This window comes from Oreochromis niloticus, linkage group LG13 (genome assembly GCF_001858045.2).
Source record: "Oreochromis niloticus isolate F11D_XX linkage group LG13, O_niloticus_UMD_NMBU, whole genome shotgun sequence".
Taxonomy (NCBI): Eukaryota; Metazoa; Chordata; class Actinopteri; order Cichliformes; family Cichlidae; genus Oreochromis; species Oreochromis niloticus.
This window is the reverse complement of record NC_031978.2, coordinates 26,705,276-26,727,655: the sequence shown is the minus strand read 5'-3', so window position 1 is coordinate 26,727,655 and position 22,380 is coordinate 26,705,276. Positions and strand designations below refer to the sequence as shown.

Here is a 22,380-nt window from a genome sequence, read left to right as displayed (position 1 = left end):
GTTTGCTGTTTGTGTGTGTGTGTCTGTGTGTGCATTACTGCAGACTTTCTTTCTGTTGCTTCTGTTCTGATTTAAACTCTCTGTGTTTGCTGACTTGCTTTGGTGTGAAATGGGAAAAAAAGGGGGCCGGCCCACCTCCACTCCCACAGCAGATTGCTGCTTGCCAATAAGCTGACATGCAATGCAGATTGTTTTCTTCCTGACTAATGAGTTCAGAGCTCACAGACCACCATTTATCTCAGACATCAACAGTTTTGCTCTGGTGTCTCTACAGTAAGCCAATACTTGGCACTTATTTTCCTTTTTAATGTGTGGCGCTCCGTATCGGACACTCTGTTTTTAATGCAGTATGCCCCTCCTTTAGCCTGTATACAAATTGCATTGCTTTAACCTATTGTTATTCAAATTATGTATGCTCCTCAGCCAGAGCGTATGAAAGATTATAATAGTGCTTCTGGCAGCAGAAAGGATTGTTGCACTTAATGTGTGTGTGCGACCGTTTGTGTGCTAAGAAAGCTAATGGGATATTTGGTGGTCTCACAGTTTTGATGACGTTTATATGCAGTTACTGATTAACTGGCAGCCAAAACGGTGCTCAGAGTTTTACACACGGGCAAACTCGCTCGCTTGAAGTATGAAACTGTCCTTGCTGACAAGCTGTCTTTATAAAAGATAATGATGCAGACGCATTTTGATTTTATTTTCAAGTTGATGATTTTGGCACACATTTTCTCAAACAATTAGTGAGATATGAGCACTTGAATGGGAATCAGTTCTTTTTTTTTCTAGAAATATTGTGCAGAGTACATCTGACGCGCAAGTCCACGATTACTCACAAATGATTAAAATGAAACAGGTCTCGCTTGTCCTCTTGCATGCGATAGGGGCCATCTGACATAAATGATTCATGTACTAGGACACTGTTGGTGCATATAGTCGCATCCAAACAGTATTTGAGCTTAAAAAAAACTGAGCTGTTCACATCATAACATGGCATCTGATCTGAAACTGTCCTGGTCAAATGTCCCCGCCTCCCCATCCCCTTTTACCAGCTGTTCCCTAGTCGTCAGTGCGACCCTCTCTGAACCCGAGACAGCTTGGTAGAAATGAGGGCATGCCGTGTAAACAGCCTCTTTCTGTCTCTCTCTCTCTCTGCCTCTGTTTGAGTTTCTGTCACTGGCTTTCAATTGGGTCGCTGTATTTGTGAACTGCATTTAACTAAACTGGACAGCGACTCATTTGCACAGTGCTGGACAGTCTAGACAAACACATTAAGTGCTTTTTTTTTTCCTCTATTAGGCCAGTGTAGACAGCAATTCTGCCCTGTGGCTGGCTAGATGTTTGGCCGGCTGACTATCTGCATGTCCACTTCTGCTGTCAGCCAAGACAACAGCAGCTCCCAGAATGCCACTGCTGCTGCTGCCGCCTGGCTGATTAGCAGCGATATATCACTGCAAAAACAGAAAAGCCAAAGGGTTAAAGGTGGAGGCATTTTCATAACAGACACGAGAAATGAAACTCTCGCAAGTTATTTTACATCATGGCCCTTCCCGCCTCAACCAGTGACCTATACCATATGACCTTACCTCTTTATTGTTTTTGGAAAAGCACATTAGTCTCATCAGCATGCAAGAACAGTACAGCCTGGCCCAGCAGTTGCATGTTTTCTGCGTGTTTGAGTGTGTGTGTGTGTGTGTGTGTGTGTGTGTGTGTACTGTAAGGGTGGAACTGCTGCTGCTTTTGCTGGTTTCTCTGCCGTAACTAGGGAGAATATATTGATCCAACGTGGCCCCCTGTGAGCTTCTATGTGGAAGATAAGCACAGCAGAAAATGAGACTTAAGTCATTTGAAGGGGTAGCGATAACATGGCAGACAAAGGGGTATATCTTTTCATAAAGTCTGTTAATGGCCCTTCACATTTCAGGGGTGGCACATATTTATGCAGATTTCCAGCTGTTCAATTGTTCCTTTTTTCATTTTGACTTGAAATATGTGCTTCACCTGTGACAGAAAATTCCACACACAGAGCAGTTAACATGCAATTAACTGATAGCACACGCCACGAAACAGTAAGGACAGAGCAGCTGTACAGGAGCAAGCGTCTCTCTCGCACACGATTTCATCCTCCATTATAAGTATTACAAATTTTCCCAATCCTGACACCAAACCTCAGTGTTTTATACCATAGCACCCGATGGCATGCTTCCAAATGACATGCTTGCCTAAAGTGTAGTTTAACAGACTGTCTTGATACCATGAATGAGCACACCCGTAGTTCATTCAGACCACAAAGTCAAGCTCAGGTGGTGATTAGCTCAACTTTATGCTAGCCACATCACTGACAGCCTGCATGCATACCGCTGTATGCATCTAATGTCTAAGTTATGCTTTTTAAGTTGCTTTATGCTGCAAGGTAACGTGTAGAAGGAACTTTGTATAATCTTGCCTTTGAACAGGTTGCTTGAAATGGGGACCATGAAATGGGGACCATGTCCACCTGCAGTCAGTTGCCACCTTCAAAGCAACTTCTGTACATCAAGACAGCAGGAAAACAGAATCAGTCTGCTATCAGTTTGCAATTGATAGCGATCAAGTTGGCAGTTATGTGCATGTGACAGTGGTTAACCATTGCTGTCTTTTTTCAAATCCAACTACATAAACAGAAAATCCCATTAAAGAGAATTTCACATTAACTCCTTGCATTCAGACTCCAGCCAGAACCTCACAGATCTGAAACAGGAATTCTTCTAGTAATGTTGTTGACGGTAATTTAACTCCAAGTTGACATAGACGCTCAGCAACCTTTGCTTTTATAAAGGAATATAACCTGAATGCAGTCAGCTGGCAATCAATTCAAGTCCTCTATTACAAAGACCTATGTCATAGACGACACAGGTTGATTGCAACAAGTTGCCAATCTGTCTGCATGTCTAACCGAGATGGCAATTATTTGCAAAGCTTTGACCGGTGATTGCAGTCAGTCTGAGGCAGACGGCAGTTTTCTGGAGAGAGGCAAACTGTGCAGTTGCGTTGCTGATCGAGAGTGGAAAGTGTCTTGGGTTCAACCTCTCAGCAACTACTTGGTCACCTTAACTACTTGCAGTCTCCAAAAGCAGGCATGTTGATGCTCCAGTTTTTCTGGTATGCACACAAAAGGATGGTTTCTAAAGGATTCCAAAACACATACTTTCAAGTATAAATGCTAGACATCTACATAATGGTCTTTTCATACACTTGTCCTAACAGAGTATCCCATAAATGCACTGTTTACTCCTGTTTGCTTAGCGCCTAGCATTCATGGGAATTTGGTGAAAAAAATAAATAAATAGAGAACGACGTCAGTCTCATGCTTGGCCTCATATATCTTTGGTCACAAGAGGATGGCATCATAGAAAGAAAAACTGTAGTGATGTTTGGTATCAATACTCAGCTGAAATCAAATGGATTCACTTAGCCATTGCAAATGCAACAGGTGTAAAGCACACCTGTTGCATTTGCGGTTCATGTAGGTGCAGCAGCAGAATACGCAAAAGGGATTGTTTAAAGTGGAATATAAACCAGAGGGTGTGACGGTTAATAAATGCACCCTTATCTGGTCACATCAACGATCTCATCGCTCTGAAACAGCTGTGCCAATCTCAGTGACGCATGACGACGAGCGTGCAACAAATGGGAAAAAAAGCCTCTACAGGAAATTATACTGTTGTCTGGATGGTGCAGAGCAGCACGACCTGAACACTGGCAGCTCAAATCTGCAGGCAGAGGCAGGCACTGCACAATAATGATAGGAGACAGCAAAATATGTCAACGTTGTAAATGCCCACGTTATACCTTCCACGTTGGGGGGGTGGGGGGTGGGGGGTGGCTGTAGTGTTGGGTCTGTCAGCTGCTCTAATCTGGAGTCTTCTGCCAAAACAACAGAGTACCAAATTATACCAGACTAGTCAGATGTGTGCAGTATTGAGTAGGATTACTGTGTAGCAGCCTGCTGTCATTTACACATGATTTAATAAAGGTAAACAGTAGACTGTCGTGTGTAATGGCGCTGCGCTCTGGCATGACACTTCTCAAATCACAGGGTGCAGACTTGCCAGCATATGTGCCCTCAGATGGCTGCAGGGATTTAATGAACTGAGGGTGGAGCTTCTTTTTTTGTTTTTTTGCTTTTTTTAAAAACAGCATAAAGCAGATGTGGACAACAAGTTACGGTAGAGTCACATGTATATTTATCAGTGCGCACAGAGCTCCAGACCTCCCGCTTCAAACATAATTTTTAAGCAGTGTTATTTAAATAAACACACCTGCAGGCTGCTGAGTGATAAAAATGGTTTATTTCCATTTTGAGCTTTATTTTTCTCACAGCTCTGTATGCTCTGTTTAGATTCCTCCTGTCAATAAAATGGACAAAGTGGCAGCATGTTGATGCTGGGTACAAACTGGGTACAGAGAGACGTGTTCATATATATATATACATATATATATATATATATATATATATATATATATATATGTATATATATATATATATATATAAATGTCTGTTTATCTCCTGTCACTTTTATAGCTAAGAGTAAGTTGCTGTGAATATATGGGTACCCTCATGTATATTTTCCAACCCATCATATGTCAGTCATGTGTCAGTTGTATGTTTCCCTCCATTTAGTACCTGCTTTAGTTAATATCAGTATAACTTGGTAACCACCCACTTGTTTTTCCTGTCTTAGTCAAATCAGCTTTTCACTGATCATTGCTGGTAGCCTCTTTCTTTGTGTAATAAGCATGTGTAAGACATACAGTATGTGCTTTTATCTGAGTACACTCCAACATGTGTACACCTGTCTTCTCAAATGGGAAATTTTAAATGAACTGGTTCTTATCTAGGACTTTCCTGTTCTACCTGAGCACTCAAAGTGCTTTATGCAACATTCCTTCACTCATTCATACAAGCACTTTGTTTTTCTAAGCTTTAGTGCTTTCTATTTAACATTCACACACACTGACACTCCAGTGCATCCTCCCCAACGATATTTGGCATGCAGACTGGAGCAGCCAGGGCATGCAACAACTGCTGTGGGACGAAAAAATAGTGAATTATTGATCTGTGTGGTGACAGGCCTAATCTGAATAAAAATGTAGTGAAGTGTACATTTTGTTTTCCTCAGGTAGTAATGTGTAGTAGCATGACAGTTGTGCACTACCGCTGGAATGAGCTGGTGACGCTGATCGTGTTGGTAGTCTGGATCGATTTGTTGTTGGTAGTCTATAAATGAAGTGACAATGTCACAGCTTTTTTTATTGATCTGGGCAAAATTGGCAGTTCTTTCAAGCCATGTTCAGTAGATTTGATTGGTGATTTTCGACAGGCAGTTTTTTTGTCCCACTTACTCAGATCTCTCTCCACGTTCATTCAGATAAGGCCTCGGTGCTCTTAACTGCCCAGAGGCATTACCAGAATAGTAGGACTCTGGTATAGTATTTCTGTGATGCAGCAGTACAAGAATGTTTGCATGGATATGGTCTAATTCTCTAAGGGGAAAAAATTGCCCATAGGGTATATCTCCAGTGTACCATTGCCACGTGTTTGCATATGTCACAGTGGGTTAGGATATGTGCAAAAAGTATACAGCATGTTTGAGAGTATGTGTATCTGGAGCTGGGCCTTTGAATAGCTGCTTTTCAGCCTTAAAGCTTACTCAAAAATTTGCCTTTCCAAAATCCCATTCGAGTTGCTGAGCGATATGCTTTGGTATCAAAAGTGAAAACTAATCTAAGAGCTGAAATTCTGTCTTCATTCACTGTCCTGACACTTTGCCTTTGCCTTACAAATGGCCCAAACAAGATGCAAACATGTAAATTGCCGTCGGAGGAGATGGAGTGTCAACTTAAGTGTAAATGGCACAGATAGCGCAACTGTCAGATAGTAAAATGGAACCGGGTTGAGATCACCGTGAGCTATCTGTAATCAGAAATGGAAGAAAATTGCTTTGCTGTGCGAGGGGGATACATGGAATGGGAAAGAAACTAAGGGGAAAATCCAGCCAGACTTACAGTCCCTTCCTAGGCTGAAGGGGATAATGATTTACCTGGGTGTCCTTCTCTCTCCATCTGTCTCTGTGCTTTCTGTCTCTATAATGCCATCATTCTTCATCTCCTTATCCCTCCTATCGCAGCTCTTCATTGTGGTCCCTGCTACAAGCTGTTTTCTGTTAGATGCATCACATAACATATTCTCCGCAAATTTATTCTGTGTGAAACTGACTGCTTTCACTCAAGAGCATCCCCCATCTGTTTTCTCCCTCATCACCCCTGTCTCAGGGGGCTAAATGGCACCACAGTCAGAACACACACCGGCAATGGTCGGTTTCACTTCCTGACCACGCTGAAAGCAGCAACTAAACAAAACCACGCTAAAGCCATTCATTTTCTCTTAGTGTTTAGGGGGGGTGGGGGCGTGACCCCTTACCTGCAAACATGCATTTTATTCCAAGAACCTGAGGTGGTAATGTGGTTTCTATGGCAATGAAAATAGAGTCATCAAAAGCCCAACATTACAGGGTTGCTTTTTATGTAGTCAGCCAGCAGTAAAAAGGGATGATAGAGGTTTGTAGTGGAGACAGAGAGACAGTGAGAGAGAGCGCACATGAAAATGGTGGACAGCAACAGATGTCCGCATGCGAGGCGGGCCTCTGTAAATGCACCACCTCTGCAATGATAAGAACCACACAGGCACACCTAAGCCTATTTACGCGCTGAGACCTCTGTAGCCAGAGATGCATTCTGTTAGAGAGAGGCTGTTTGTATTGTGCTGTTTGCAGAGACTGGGTGTGCATCCCGCCTCTGTCGCGCCGTCTTTAAGCGTTAACAGTGCAGAACCTGTGGAGTCCTGGCCTCCTTCTCATCTATTGTTACAGGACAGAGAGAAAAAAAAAATGGCACGCTTTGGTCCAACGCATCAACCTGCAAAGGAACGAGGTGTGGACCGGTGTAATGTATGCTCCCACTCTGTGTGCTGAACAGCGTGCCGTCTCAGAGAGCTGAGATCAGAGCACGAGTGGGGTGCGCGCGCGAGGGGCCGACGTGTTTCTTTCTGTGTGCTTAGTTTTGCCCTCATGTGGCTCTTTCATGTCCTCGCCTGTGACTAGAAGCTTGTGTGTCTGTGTGTGCGCACATGTGAGCAGGCATCCATTGAGCATTCTGTAGTGTGTAACGATTGTAAGAGATGAGTCACCCCTCTAAGACAACACCTACCAACCATCTCTCTCTGTCTCTCTGTCTCCGTCTCTTACACACACACACATCTAAAAATGATGAGAGACATGGGGAGCAGAGTTTCAGGCTTGCTCATACATTCACATTCAGAGAGAGAGAGACAGAGAGAGAAAGCAGTCTCGTTGCAGCCTCTTTGCTCCACATTTTAAAGCAATTCCTCTCAGATTTATTTTTATTGATTACGGTTCACAGAAGGAACAGATTCTCTCACATTTATTTCAGGAGCAGGGTTTGCGGCTGGAATCTAATAGCTAAACGGGTTGGTGTGATGGTTGTGTCCATGACCACACAGTCGGGTGATATTTATTCTTCTGCTCCTATTTTCACATTTTTAGTTGGCAGTTACTGAAGCTACACAGCAAACAGCTGGTTTCTATATACCTAATATGGTTAATTTGTTTCAATACATTATGAAAATATGACATGTTTTGTCAGTATATTACAGATACAGCACAAGTGAGTATATAAGAAATATATATAGCAGTATGTACGGAGGCTCAGGGTGTAGCTTGTTTAAGTCCAGAGGCCGACCGAGTGGACTTGACCATCTTCTGTAATCACATGAAGGGAAATGTGTGGGTTATTTTTTGTATTAAACCTAGTTGTTGTCTCTGTGGTTTCCCTTTTGGAGTTTACTCAGTGGCTGAGCTGTCTGTCATTTGGGTTGGGTCAGTTTGTTATGTTTTTACATTTTGTTGAGTGTTAATTTTGAGTACGGTTCTTGTTTTTAGTTGACCTCTTTTATGGGCCCACTTTTTCTTAGAAATAGCTTATTTTATTTCTTACATTATTTCTCTGTTTTTCTGGGTCTTTTTTGTTTTGTTTTTTCGGTCGCAGCAGATGGATGCCCTTCGTTGAGCTCGGGTCTGCCTGAGGTTTTTCCTTCCCACTGTTGCCAAAATGCTTGCACCTTTTGTTTTCTCTGTATTATTTGAGGGTCTTTACCTTACAATATAAAGCGTTTTGAGGCAACTGTTGTTGTTATTTGGCGGACATCCCTGGCTGTTTGCTGTTTATATAGGGATGAGCTGAGGTCCAATATCTAAGGGGGTCTTTATCCCTCTTTCCTCCTATTTACTGACAAACACGCAAAAAAGGGTTTTTCCTTGTTCCAGTTTCACCACAGTTGCGGTGGCTATGTGTGCGACCACAGTTAGTCTGCAAACCGTAAAAATGAAGCATCAACAATGCGTTTTCCAGCTAATTACAACCATTTCATGAACAAGGAGGTCTATTATGTTTGAGCAAATGAAAGCTTAATTAACAAAACTGAATAAAAAAATAGTTCATTGCATTGGTGATTTTCATTTGGCTCTGGCTAAAACCTTTTTATGTTTTTGGGGGGCTCCAAACATTTCTGCATACGTCATGCTTCTGTGGTCTAACTTTAAGTTATAGTGCCTCGTGCACGCTGGTGACACTACTGTGATTGCAAATAGACTTGGTGTGTGGAGTATGTGCTAATTGTGAGAGTGAATTGGGGTTTTTTGTAATAATCACACAACCGTCCATATCCACCACCGTGTAAACTGTGGAGAAGGAAATATTTTGTGCAAAGGCCTGACAGACTTTGAATGCGTCACTTACTTTCTCGTGGCTGCGGCGCAGGAGGTAAAAGAGGTCGTTGATTAATCGCAGGGGTGGGCGGTTTAATCCCCGTCTCCCGCTGTCCACATATCAAATTGTCCTGTCCGCTGCTCCCAAACGTTGCATTGCAGCGGAGTGAGTGCAGACTGATGAGCGACAAATTTTCATACCTTGTGTCATGTGTACTGTGCATTCTAGACTGTGATTCATTCTCACAAACTGGCACACAAATCTTTAGGAACAACGCATCTTAAATCCCCGGCTGTTGTAGTGGAGCTGCTCAGTAAACACCAGTCAGCTTGTGGTCAGATTGGGCCGCTACCAGTAGCCAAGTTAGCAGTATGAGAGCAAAATGAGGCATCACGCTCAGGAACTGTTGCTTGAATAAATAAAAGCTGCAGAGAGAGAAGGATTAGTGTAACTGCCCTATATTAAAAAGCAGTCTTCTCCCTGCTTTCACATTTGTCTGTATTGATTCATTCTGTTTGTAGCAGGCTTTGAGTATTCACATTTCTTTGTTCCACTTGGGGGCGGGGAGGGGGGATTCGGTGAATTATGAGCTTGTTCTCTGTTTGCAAGGTTGAACAGTGCACAAGGCTCGTTTATTCGATAGTCATGCTTTGAATATCTGCGCAGAACAGCGATTACAATAAGTTCTGTATAGGAATTTGAATAGCCTAAAGCTAAATACAACACTTCTAATCTCGGGCTCTGGAGAAATTAATGCTAATGAAACAATGCCCCCTTGATGTTCGAGGAGATAAATACAGCACCACTGATATGCGTGCGCATCAAACAACAGTGGGCTTCATCTTTTATTCCGAACAAGCGTCCTCATCAGCTCGTAATGCTTGTTGATTTGATGGATGCGTGCTTGATTCCACGTGATTTGATTACTCGTTCCTCGCAGTGGGCCTCGTTAGAAACTGTTGAACATTCACCGGGCGAGGCGCCGATTACGAGCATGACCGTATCTCAAAGCTATGTGCTGAGTGACAGCCACAAGGTACCGGCCGAAACACTGATGACCCGCGTTAATGGTGCATGACCATTTTCCTGACAAGTCCGGAGGTTATTCTGTCCTGCCTGCTGTCCTGTGTGTGTGTGTCTCCCTCTCTCTCTGTTATTCAGTATGTATGGGCAAGCCAGAGGTTTGATTTGCACACTCGCTGAGGTTCTGTTCCAGCATTGGCGCGGCCACTCAAGGATGATAAAATACAGTGCTTGGATGGGAGCTGTGAGCCGCGAGCCTGCGGGCTGTTCACTAGAGGATTTTAATTTTGTTTTTTTCTCTCAGCTCTTTCCTCTTGCCTCTTTCCCAAATTGTTTGTGCATTCTTGCATTCACCAGTGTGATTACAGCTGGGAATGGGCAAAGCCGTACAGTGATATGTGAAATTCTGTGCGCCACTGGTCCAAATTTCTGTTACCGTGATTAGTTACTCGTGTGATCCCCAAAAGGCATGAAGTTAAAAAAGAAACATAATTTTTTTTACAGTAAAACAAACAAATGAAAAAACAGATGTGTAGACATAGCTTCCCACCATGTGACTGTGTTCTGCCCTTTACATACAAAACATACAAAGCTCGCTAAACTGTGTCGCTCAATTAGAAATCACACCACTCTGTAAGAGACTTTGGCATACCCCTCCCCTGAAGCTGATCGTTCCTTATCTCCTTGAGGTGCACTTAGGGAATTGGAAGAGCCTTCATAAAGGCTAGGGTGGGGAGGGGGGGTCTGTTGATTTCTGGGTTACATACGTAAAGAGGAGGTGAGGAAGCATAGCTTAATGAAATGAAATGTTTCTTCTTTTTTTTAGGGTTAAACCCTGTTTCACCCCAGCTGCAAGGAAAGTTGACTTATTTTTTTCCATTTTATAGCATTTAATGAACAAACAGTTATGTGGACTTCATGAATATACCTAAAGAAGCTGTCATTATCACTTTATTTTTTTCTATTACTGGTTGTTCTCTATAAATGGCCTTTTCTTTGTGTCTGCAGGTTTTCACATTCTAAATCCATCCTCAAGCTGGTTCCATGTTCATACATGCTGGAAAACTTAAAATCAATATGGCCTGTGCTCTTAAAATACTTTACAACTGTTTTCCCGCGAGTTAGATCAGAACTGACCAAAAAAAAGCACCTCCCCGTCCTCTTGGCATAATCTGCAGAAGGAGCTGGTTACTGTGGCATAATTAAAGTCAGTTTTAAAGGATGAAGAAAACAGCCTTCTTGGTTGTGTAACTGCTCTGGTCCTTAAATAACTGATATTTTCCTGCGTGTGAGCTGGCTGTGGTGCTCCACAGCTGTATTTGTCCATTTGTATTGTTTGTGTTTATGTTTTTTGACAACATTTGCCGCCCTTGGCCGGGCGATATTTAAAAAAAAAAGAAAAGACCTTATAAATCTCTCAGCAGCCTTCAGCTGTTAAATAGAGGATATAATAAATAATGATAACGCAAGTTGTGTTGTTCAGCATTATTCCCAATCCCCAGGATGAAACACGACACCGAGCTTATAAGGTCTCGCACATCAGCAGTGTACTTGTCCTAGTTATATTTTCCGGGCCTGATAACCTTGCATTGCGCTGTGCTGGATCGAGATTACGGATCAAGTTTAATTGAGTCTGGTAATCTGATTTTGGCACAGGGATGGAGGATCCTGGATTAAAGTTGTAACTACAACATAAACAGGGGATCAGGGGCCTGTTTAGCTGCAGAGGCTAGGGGACAATGGAGGCATGTTTAGATGTAACATGCCACTGCTAATCCAGCATAGGCTAAACTAAGCTGCCCTGTATGGTAATATAGTTGCCTGGCTATAATGAATTGTACTGTCAGGGGAGGGAGGGGCTGGTCACATTGCCCTGCTGTACAGACACAGTAATAAAGTGGCCACAGTGCTGTGATGTAATATGATAGCAATAATGATAATAACTGGAGTTGAAGAATCACATTTGAAGCTCGCTGCTGCTGTCCCCAGATGACATCCCGCTATTGGCTTCTGCATGCAATGGTACAATAGGGAAGAGCTGTTCAGAGCACGCTGCGAGCTACACCAATAGCCTATCAGTCATCATGACAGCCAGGTTGACAAGGGAGTTGCAACTTCACAGCCTGCGTCTGTTGCACGGGACAGGAAGATCTATACATAACGTAAATATAGAGCATGTAAAACTCAGGAGTGGTAGACTTTTGGAGGCAAGGACGATAGAAAATCCTCTTTACGGTGTTACTAATAAATGAGAAAACGCCAAGTGACAGAAAAAAATGAAAAGAAGACGTGAAAAACTTTATAGCACTCGAGTCAATGCTCAGCACTGCATATTGTGCATTCACCCCACTGAAGTCATCTCTTCTGAATTGCTTCTGCAGTTTGCCCCCACACCACCCCAGGAGCATAAACACTGCTTCTAGAAGCCATATGAACAATTTGTTCTGGGCAGCTTGTAGTCTACCTCACCATTTTTCTCTGGGCTGATCCATCTGCTGAAGGGAGCATCTCCCTTCATCCTTCTTCCTTTCTTCCCCTCTATTTTCTGTCTCTGCGTGCTCTCTGGGCTGTAAGGTCTTTTTTAACCTTTATTTGTCCACTGGAGGTTTCTGCTGAGCGTGCATGTTCCGTTGCAGCTCTGCCCTTCTTCACATTCATACCCCGCTGCTGTATAGTCTATGCTGCCCTATAAAAATGGCAGTTCCTCTACTGTTGGCACCTTGCTCAAGGGTACCTCTGTTGTAGTTGTTGAAGAAGGGCTGTTACTTCACTTTCAGTCAGGCTATTTCCCTCTGCCAGCCGCCTCCTTCTCCTTTAGGCTACCGCTGTCCTTCTTTAGCTTGTCTGTGAGCCGCCAGCTCTTCTGCATAATGCTTGCTTGTTTACTTTTTCTATTCCCGACTGTAACCAAACGTTAACTCTTGCACTGTCGCATCACAGGACAGATGTTTGTAATGGTTGTAATTCATTTGTAATTAATTTTGGAAAATTCTCTGAGAACCTATGTTGCTAGCGTCTGATTTTTCCTGTAGCGCTGGAGATTATTGAACATTTTCATAGTAATATTTCAGCATTCTTCAAATATCTCGTTTAAGCGTTTGATCCATTGAATATCTGAAAATACAAAGACCCATTTTCCACATGGCACAGTAAGTCTGCTTACTTTGGCAGTCTTTGAAACATTTTTATTTTGGTGTTTTTGATTGTGATTAATGAAGGATCAGAATTGCTGCAGATTAATTTACTGTATATCATCTAACTAAATTGTTGTTTCTGCTCTCGTTAATGTATTAACAATACGATTGCTCTCTTGGCAGTCATCACCAAAACTAAATGCCTTCTACATATTAAGAATCTGACTTAAGATGCCCTGTGTGCAAATGCTGTGTCTGCTGGTTAAGCTGTGTAGACCTTTGTTCAGCTTTGGAGGCACCTGATTTTAAGCTCCTCTGTTAACAGCGCAGCTTGGCGATGTTAGTCTGTCTTAGTTTAGCTGGCTGCTGGGAAAAGTACATTCTGCTGTTAGCAGGGCTTTGAGGCTTATAATCAATATCCAATTTGCATAACTAATACTATTTCTAAATGTGTTTCAAGTATCTGAGACGTATGCTGCAGGAAGAAATGAGCAAATTAAGCAGGTTCTAAAATTGCTCGATTATTGACGTGGTGTTAATGGACAAATGTGTCACAATGGCAAAAGCTTGAAAAGATGGTGAAACTCTTTATAATGGCATGCTGTAAATGTTTTGAAAATACACTAAAGGTGATGTTAAGTTGCAAGTCAGTTGATGTTTTTTAGCTATTATACCTCTGTGTTTATTTACACTGATCACTTCATATCAGATACATGTGGAGGTACACTGGTTGTATTCTATAAGGGTTATATGTTATGTCCTATCCTATTTCCCTACAGACAGGGTCTGCTGGGAGTTTCATCCTGTTTAAAGGGTTTTTTTTCCTTTCTGCTGTCACCAAGTGCTTGTTAAAAAAAGGGACCTTTGATTATTGGGGTTTTCTTTGTATTATTTTGGGTCTTTTCATACATTTTAAAGTGCTTTGAGGTGACTGTTGTTGTGATTTGGCGATATACTAATATAACTGAATTGAATATGTCCATCTGGCCCCAAGATGTTGGCAGCAGATCAACTGGGAAGTGGACCATGATGGAACCTTGCTGTATCAAGTTTGTTATTATGCAAAGAAAGTGGGATGTCGAAGCTTAAAACTTTGAGCTTTTTCTCTGCTTTTTACTGTTCCTGGACATGGACATGTCTTGTGGTCAGCAGGGATATTGCCTCACTGAAAACTGGAATTGCCATTAGAGTTTGGGGGGAGGGGGGGGGGTTAGATTAGGTCCTATATAACATACACAATGAATGAATACCAGAACACAAGGTTCTCCAACAGAACATTGCACTGTAAAAGACACAATCATTGTTATACACATCACCTGTTTTTATGTTTAACTCATTGTCCCATAAAAACAGCATTTGACAACCTCCTCGTACCTGCAATGATGAGTTTTGGCACCTTGTTATGTATCAATAAAGAAGTGAATATGTTCCAGGTTTTCCTAAGTGTAGCTGCATAGAGACCATCACTAACTTCAGATGCACATCCAGTCATTTTGTTCTATAACAAATATGACAGGCCTGGCTTTCGAGAGGTAAAAAGAGTACTAGAATAAGTGACTGTCTGATCGGTATGTTACTCAAATACATAACGGCAACATGCATAGCATCTTGTGAATTTTGTGGGAGAAAAACAGCTCAGTAGCTGTTTATTTACTGGTTTGAGAAATGGTTAAAGACTCAGGAGGCAGGAGACTGACATGAGCCAATAGTATAAGCCAAATGATGATGATGATAATGGCTCCCATGAGACTGTTTGACGTCCTCCCATTCCACCTAAAGCCTTTTAACAGGAGCTGCCCTCACTCACCGTGTGATGATTAGCATGGCATTTAACTCCTCAATATGTGTGGGCAGGTTTTTTCCAGTTTTTCCCAAATGCAGACTGATTTCAAAGAGAAATGTTGTTTTTTTAAATTTTTCTTTTAAGTTGAAATGATGTTTGCATGGGGTTCATTTTCATGATCTAAACTCATGTGAAGTGCTGTTTGCTTTTTAAGTATATAAATCAGCTTACTGAATTAGCGGCTTCATTTCAGGAGGATTTCGGATGCTTCGGGCCATGATTCTTTTCAGCACCATCAATTCATTGAGCTGTAATTAACACCAGTTTTGTCCTTCCATGACATCGCTTAAAGACGTCATTCAAACTTAATAATTCCCTGAAAATCTGTAACTACCAAATTATGTGAATAAATTGGAAAGCGTTCTTCATGTTGTATTTTCACCCATAAAGGCCACTTCCTCTCTGTTCTTTCTTTGCTCTGTCTGTCTTTGCTCAGGTCTGATGGCAGACTTTCCTCCGGCTCTCCTTCCATGCCTGCATCTTGTCATTACTGTCCAAGCTCCAAGCTCCAAAGCCATATATGTCAAAGTCAGATCAGTTGTCACGCTGTTTTATCTTCCACCACTTTTCAGAGTTGGGAACAAACATTCTTTAAAAATGTCATGTTTTTCGTCGTTGTCGCTCATAAACCTGCAGAGATTCATTACCTGACTTTCAAGTTACAGTTAAGCTACAGCTCTATAGTGGAGTCTATAGAGGCAGGCAACTGCTTTTAGCGAAAACCTCCCATAAACCCACTACATGCATAGCACCAGATGGAGCAAGTTAGCTCCTAGCTAGTCAACATAGTGAGACATCTGTCAACTGAAGAGATTTCCATCTCTGACTGACTTAACTCAGGTGTCTCCCTGAGTCCAAGGGCATGCTGACATCTTTTCTGGCATAATTGTGGTATAATTCACCACGATAATGTTCTTTGTGATTTTTAAACTAAATATAGTCCTTGATTACAGAGAGATGAAGTCTATTTAGCAGATTAAAATGACCACCCACCACTTCTTTTAGCCATTGCCAATAAAGCTATGGGGAGCTACTGCCCAAAAAGGTTATAGCTGTACCAATAGATGGTTTATTCAACCGCCTGCCAAGTATTTTTGGAAAGTGACGAGGTCTTTTTTTTAAACTTTTGTTCACAGTCTTCGTTAGAAAGACGCCAAGAATTATCTTACAACATTTGAATGGTTCACCCTGTCATCACCTGTTATCTGTGTTTTGAAGGTGCGTGGCGTTTTTCCAAACAGTTTACAAGGAAGATTTCTCAGATCGTTACGCGTAACAAACAGTGTGGTGCGTCAAAGTTGTTGCATCGTGCTGAGATGCATCACCTCTAGCAGTCCTTCTGTGGATGCACGGATGTCTCCCTGGTAGTCATATTGCCAGGGCCACATTTGATGATTTCATCATGGATTTCAAACATCAGATTCTGTGTCAGGCTGACCAAAGTGTCATGCTGACTATGATCATTGGTTGCTTGGACCTGAGCGCACATAGAAACCATCAGTGGAAAAGCTTGCAATGTCCAAACCCATGCCACCAAGAGTATGCTGGTTATTTACTTTGGCATGTGGTGTTGTGCACCATCAATACATTCCCCATGGTTAGACTATCAATGCTAATTTCTACTGTAATATACAATCACACACCATTGCTGCTCACTGCCTTCCCATCCACCAGATACAGGTGTTACTTCATCATCTTCCCTAAGATATAATAATTCAAGCTCAAAGATTGCTGTTTTGGAATATAACTAATATGCAGGCGGTCAGGAGAAGACCGAGAGAGATCCAGCATAGCCGAAATGCTGGAAGCATTGTTTGCAGATCAGTGACTGCCTTGAAGAGAATTTATTTTGTTGTTGTTTTTTATAGGCGCAGTGGCACCTTGTAGCTGAAAAAAACACATTTAAAGGTTACATTGCAATTTGAAGCTTGAACAGATGACTTCCAGTCTTTCCCTTTGCCTCCTTAAACACACATGAAAAGCTTTATTAGATTGATCGATTGAGCCGCGCTTCTATCGCATCTTCTCCTGTTTTACATCTCTCTAACATCCTGTCCTGCACACTCTGGCCGCTGCATTACAGCTGTGTTTAAAAAATGCTTCGTGCAGGTCGAGACCCCACAGAGGCCCCAACAGGCTCATCTGCGTCTAGACAACCAGGGAGAGAGAGAGAGGGAATATCCCACTTGGCTACTCATAGAGACAATGATGCAGTCAGACAGCGTGTCTGTGGATCACTCTCGCAGACACAACCTCACATTGAGCCGGCGGGGTTATGGAGATAAGGTGTGCTTTATTTAGCAACGTCAAGATGATGGAGCCTAAATCATGAAGCCACCGTTGGCTCCACACCTGCCCGTGGCACAAAGCGAGGGCAGTCCAGCGCACGAGAGTCGAGTGCGCAGACTTTAAAGCGGCCTCTTTTATCTGCGCACAGCAGATCCGAACCGTTGACATGCGGCGGTAAAATGGAAGCATTAAAAATGCGTCTGAAGTCTGGGAATTTTTTGTCACCATGTGTGCCGCAAATGCGGAAGAAGTTTGTCTTGCAGATTGCAAAACATATGTAAATAAATTTCCGAGCAAATCGACTGTGATGTTGATAAGGGCTTAATGAACGTCTGATAGCATTACCGTCTTTTAGAAACGCAAAAAATGACTTAACTTTGTTTTCTTTTTCCCCTCTTTCCTTTTTTTCTGTTTTCCTGGCTCCTATCCATTTTTGTTTGGGTTTTCTTTTTATGTTGGCAGACTAGGAAGCTTATGCTATTGTTGCATTCAGTTGCTCCGGCTAAGTGACAGCTAAATGCCTGAAATGCAAAATGTAAATGCAGGAGGAAGAATGTTCCCTCGACAGGGTTGTTACTCTTTTATGCTGATTTGGACCGCATTCTGACTCTAAGACATTTCCTTGACATTCATTTATATTTTGGCTGCATATCTCGTCAGCGCAGCATACTATGCTTATGCATATAGAGAGCTCATCATGCTGTGACTGTGCAGGCCTGGCTCTTGTTCTTGATAGGTTTTTTGATTTTTTTGGATACTGTGTTTATGATGACTTTTTGTCTGATCCCCATTATTTTCCTCTGTCTCTCTTTTTTTTCTGCCTCAGGATCTGAAGAAGGTGCTGTCTTTCCCCCCATACCCTGGGGAGTTTTTGCACCCGGTCGTGTATGCCTGCACGGCGGTCATGTTGCTCTGCCTCTTCGCCTCCATCATCACGTACATAGTGCACCACAGGTATGAAGAAAATCTCCACCTTGATTTTGTTTAAGTATGCATTTGGGCTTTAGTCCTTTCCTGCACGTCTTGCCTCGATTTCTAAAATTGCAGCCATTAATTTCACTTCAACATCTGGACATTCAGGCAGACGCTTATGTAATCTCCTTATTTCCCGCCCTTTTACCTTCATGCTTGTTTTTGACTCTTCTGTCACAGATCCTGAGCTGACTGTGGTGTGAGTCAGATGCTTTAGGCTGGCATAAAGCACTGCAGCGTGTCTGGCTAAGAGGATATAAAACATATACAGAAATGTGTGTATGTGTGTCTGTGTTTTAGACAGCTACAGCAGAGATATATGCGTCTAATGGATTTCTAAGGAGTACTTTTGCCACCTTTGTTCTTTTTATTCGGCATGGAGATGAGGGCAAAAAAATAAAAAAATGGGCCCTGTGGCTCTTGTGGTTTTGTACGGTGGCATCTGTCTGCTCATCTTAGTTTCATCTGCTGTGAATGCTGTTATTAAAGCAGGAGGGAGCCTGACTGGCATATTGTTTCAGCACAGCAATTCATCATCTGTTGTTCTTGTAGAGCATCACTCATTTTATCACATCCTTGGCATTAATGTGGTATTATTGTAATAGCTTTCCATCTATTTTCATATAAAGGAACTAAGAAATATCTCAAATGTCACATTTTCAAAAAATATTGTTTTATTACACAGTTAGCTGATATATTCACAGTCAGATTTTTATTTTTGTTGTGTTTTTTTCTGTGGGTGGGGTCTCTGTTCTTACCGAGACTGAACTGAATTTATTAAACTATACGAAGGCGCAGAGGCTTTCGCAGTTTACATCCATCTGTGACACCTGGGATGGAGACAGGGTGGGTCCTTCTGCAGTCAGACAGTGATGACAGCATCTGGGGCTCCAAACAGCAGCATCACTTGCTGTCGTCTAGCACTGCAGTATTGACGTTTGAAGGAAAAATTGGAAATCGCCATAGAGGCAGGAGACTGAGATGTTGTGGTTTCGGGTGAAATGAAAAAAACAATTCCCAGATACTGGTGTGCAGTTTGTAGTTTTTCCACAAAATGGAATTAGAGACAAAAAGAATCAATTCAAATTCATTTGAATTTCTCTTTGTGGTGTATAGTTAAGGATTGGATTTTTAAACCTGTATTATGATTTTTGATCATTTAAGCTACCAGGGATCTGCCAGGGCTCTGGGTTTTTTTCATTTATCGCAGGGCTGGTTTTAGGTTCCCCATCACCTCATCAGGGATCAAAAATGAGCATAGGACTTTATGAGAGGCCCAGTAACTATGCTGTCAGGGTCACCTTGGCCCACAAGGGAAATCGGTCTTGGGTGAGGGGTCAGACTAAGTGTAATTCAAAATAGTCCTATGAAGACAACATCTTGGCACATGTCAACATTGCCTGGTGAATGAATGTTGTGGCTCTACCCTGAAGCAAGGCCTGGGAAAGGACTCTGTACATAATAAGCCACATGGGTCCAACCTGCTGTAGGCTCACCACTCGCAGGAAGCGTAGCAGCAGTCTGGGATACAGTTACAGGCAAAGGCAGAGACCTTGATAAGACCAGGAGAGACTATTCAGGAGAAGTTCAGAAAGGAGCTGCGGTTCCTCTGCATTGAAAAGAGCTGAGGTGGTTCAGCACCTCACTGGGATGCCCAAGTGGTGCCCAAGAGGCATATCCAACTGGGCACATACAGCTGTGAGGAAACACCAGGGAAGACCCAGGAAATGCTGGAAAGATTATGCATTGCAACTGGCTAGGGATCACCATCGTATTCCCCCAAGAAGAGTTGGAGGAGATAACCAGGGAGACACAGGCTTGGTAGAGCATCGTTGGAATTAAACGATAGTTTAGAGATGTTGTGTTTACATGGATAACACAGCTATGATAATCCCAATAAACTGAACAAAGCCAAGTAGACAGACATTCATTCATCACAGAGCGCTTTTCGGATTCCAGATTAAACTAGAGTGAGAACAAGACCATATTTAAGATATGATGCCAGAGCTTTTGTGGTGTCTGTCACACACAGGGGAGGGTTAGAGGGCTTTTCTTTCAACAGCGCTCACATTAACAAACTCCAACACCTCCTCCTCCTCCACACCTCCCTCCAGGCTCTCCCTAGTACTAAAACACATCTCTGTTTAGTAACACTTTAGTTGTGTAGTATCACTCCAGCTGACTGACAGTATCCAAGCTGTGAAGCGTTGGGACCGTGTTAAATGGGCAGAATAGAATAGAGGCTGTCCAAAGGCACCGTGTGCAGTGGGCACGTTGAATCTGTCACATTCTCACTTCAGCTTACTAACACATACACACATGCATAAATATATGAATACACTGTGTGCTTTAGTTCTTTCTCTGCCGGCAAGATAATAAGACAGAATATGTGATTAAGAGTGCATGTGATGTATGATGTATGAGCCAAGGAAGAACATAGTGGTGGGTATCACGTCTTTGAACCCCAAATCCTTTGAGTCCAATTGATGAAATTTGAGTCAAAAGTGTTTACAGTCATGACTCAGTGAATATTCGAAAACACTGATATCATGCTGTTAGAGTCAGAGGAATACTTCAGTAATTTCCAGTTTATACAGTAACCATCCAGTTTATCTTTATAAACAGATATCTGCATATGAATTTGCATAATATGCATTTGTATCGAGACTTCTTTTGACCCAAAAGCTTTCTGCTTTCAGGTCCGCTAGTCTGCTTGTAGTCTTATCATATTTGAGCAGGCTTTGGTAAAGAGTCTGTGTGGAGTTCAAACAGGGATTTCATATTCCAATGCAATCTCAAAAGCGTCATTTAGGAGCAAAAATGATGGGTCTCCATTCAGCACAATCACAAGCCCTACCTGATTTGAATTTGGCTAATCTTCCCTTCAAGATCGGTCCTTGTGCATCTCAACTGATGCCGGTGTGAAAGCTGTTTTGGTTTTTTTTTCTTTGTTTTTTTCTTTGTTTTTCAGAATGCTTGTGTGTGCAGTCTGCGATTTCACCACAGACCTCAGACTTACAACTCAGGCCTCAAGGATCTCATTAGCGTTGTTTCCAGCTGGAGCAAGCAGTGAGAAAACTTTAAACCAGCTGCAACCCAGTGATGGAGCTCACTAGTGAATAGAGTAGTGCACTCAGTAGATAAAAATATACATATTTTCTAAAGTTGATGGACACCCAAAGTGAATCACAAATATTGCACTCTGGACTCACATTTGTCGGGGAAATTAGTCCAAATGAATTCTAGTGTTTCTCCAAGTGTGCTGGATGTGCAAATACACAACTGCTTGCTTATATATCCTCTACACATACATACATACACATTGGCAAAAGTATTCGCTCGTCTGCCTACACATGCATAGGAACTAGAGTGACATTGCATTTTTAATCCATACGGTTTAAAATAGGCCAGACAATCCCTTGCAGCTATAACAGCTTCAACTCTTCTGGGAAGGATTTTTTATGAGGTTTAGGAGTGTTTATGGGAATTCTTGACCATTATTCCAGAAACACATTCATGAGGTCAGACACTGACAGATGAGAAGGACTGGCTCTCTGCTCTAATCCATCCCAAAGGTGTTGGGTTGTTGCGTTGAGATGAGGACTCTGTGCAGGCCAGTCAGGTTCTTCCACACCAAACTCACTCACCCATGTCTTTATCCACCAAGCGCGTGTGTGCACTTGTGCAAAGTCATGTTGGAACAGAAAGGAGCCATCCCCAAACTGTTCCCACAAAGTTGGGAGCATGAAGTTGTCCAAAATGTCTTGGTATGCTGAAGCATTAAGAGTTCCTTTGACTGGATCTAAGAGGCTGAGCACAACTCCTGAAAAGCAACCCCACACAATAACCCCCCTCAACAAAATTTACATTTGGCACAGTGCAGTCCTGGCAACTGCCAAAGTCAGAATCATCCATCTGATCACCAGATAGAGAAACGTGCTTCATCACTCCGAGTATGGTGGTGGCGTTCTTTATACGACTGCATTTGATACTTTCCATTGTGCTTGGTGATATAAGGCTTGGATGCAGCTGCTTGGCTATTCTATGGAGCTTTCTATGCATTATTTTTGAGCTAATCTGAAGGCCACATGAAGTTTGAAGGTCTGTACATTTGATTCTGCAAAAAGCTGGCGACATCTGAACACTATGCACCTGAGCAGGTGCTCTGTGGTTTTACGTGGCCTACCACTTCATGGCTGAATGGCTGTTGTTGCCAACCACTTTCATAACTTTGTTATAATACCACTAATAGTTGACTGTGGAGTATTCAGTAGTGAGGAACGACTCGCTGTA

General features: G+C 42.4%; 1 protein-coding gene across 1 annotated transcript in view; it reads left to right on the top strand.

Moving 5' to 3' along the window:
* The window catches only part of adgra1b (adhesion G protein-coupled receptor A1b), a 175,378-nt gene that overhangs the window by 123,011 nt on the left and 29,987 nt on the right, over positions 1–22,380 (top strand). Inside the window, exon 15 of the mRNA XM_005462956.4 lies at positions 17,942–18,069. Within this exon, the coding sequence (XP_005463013.1) occupies positions 17,942–18,069 (128 nt within the window). The remainder of the gene's footprint in view (positions 1–17,941; positions 18,070–22,380) is intronic.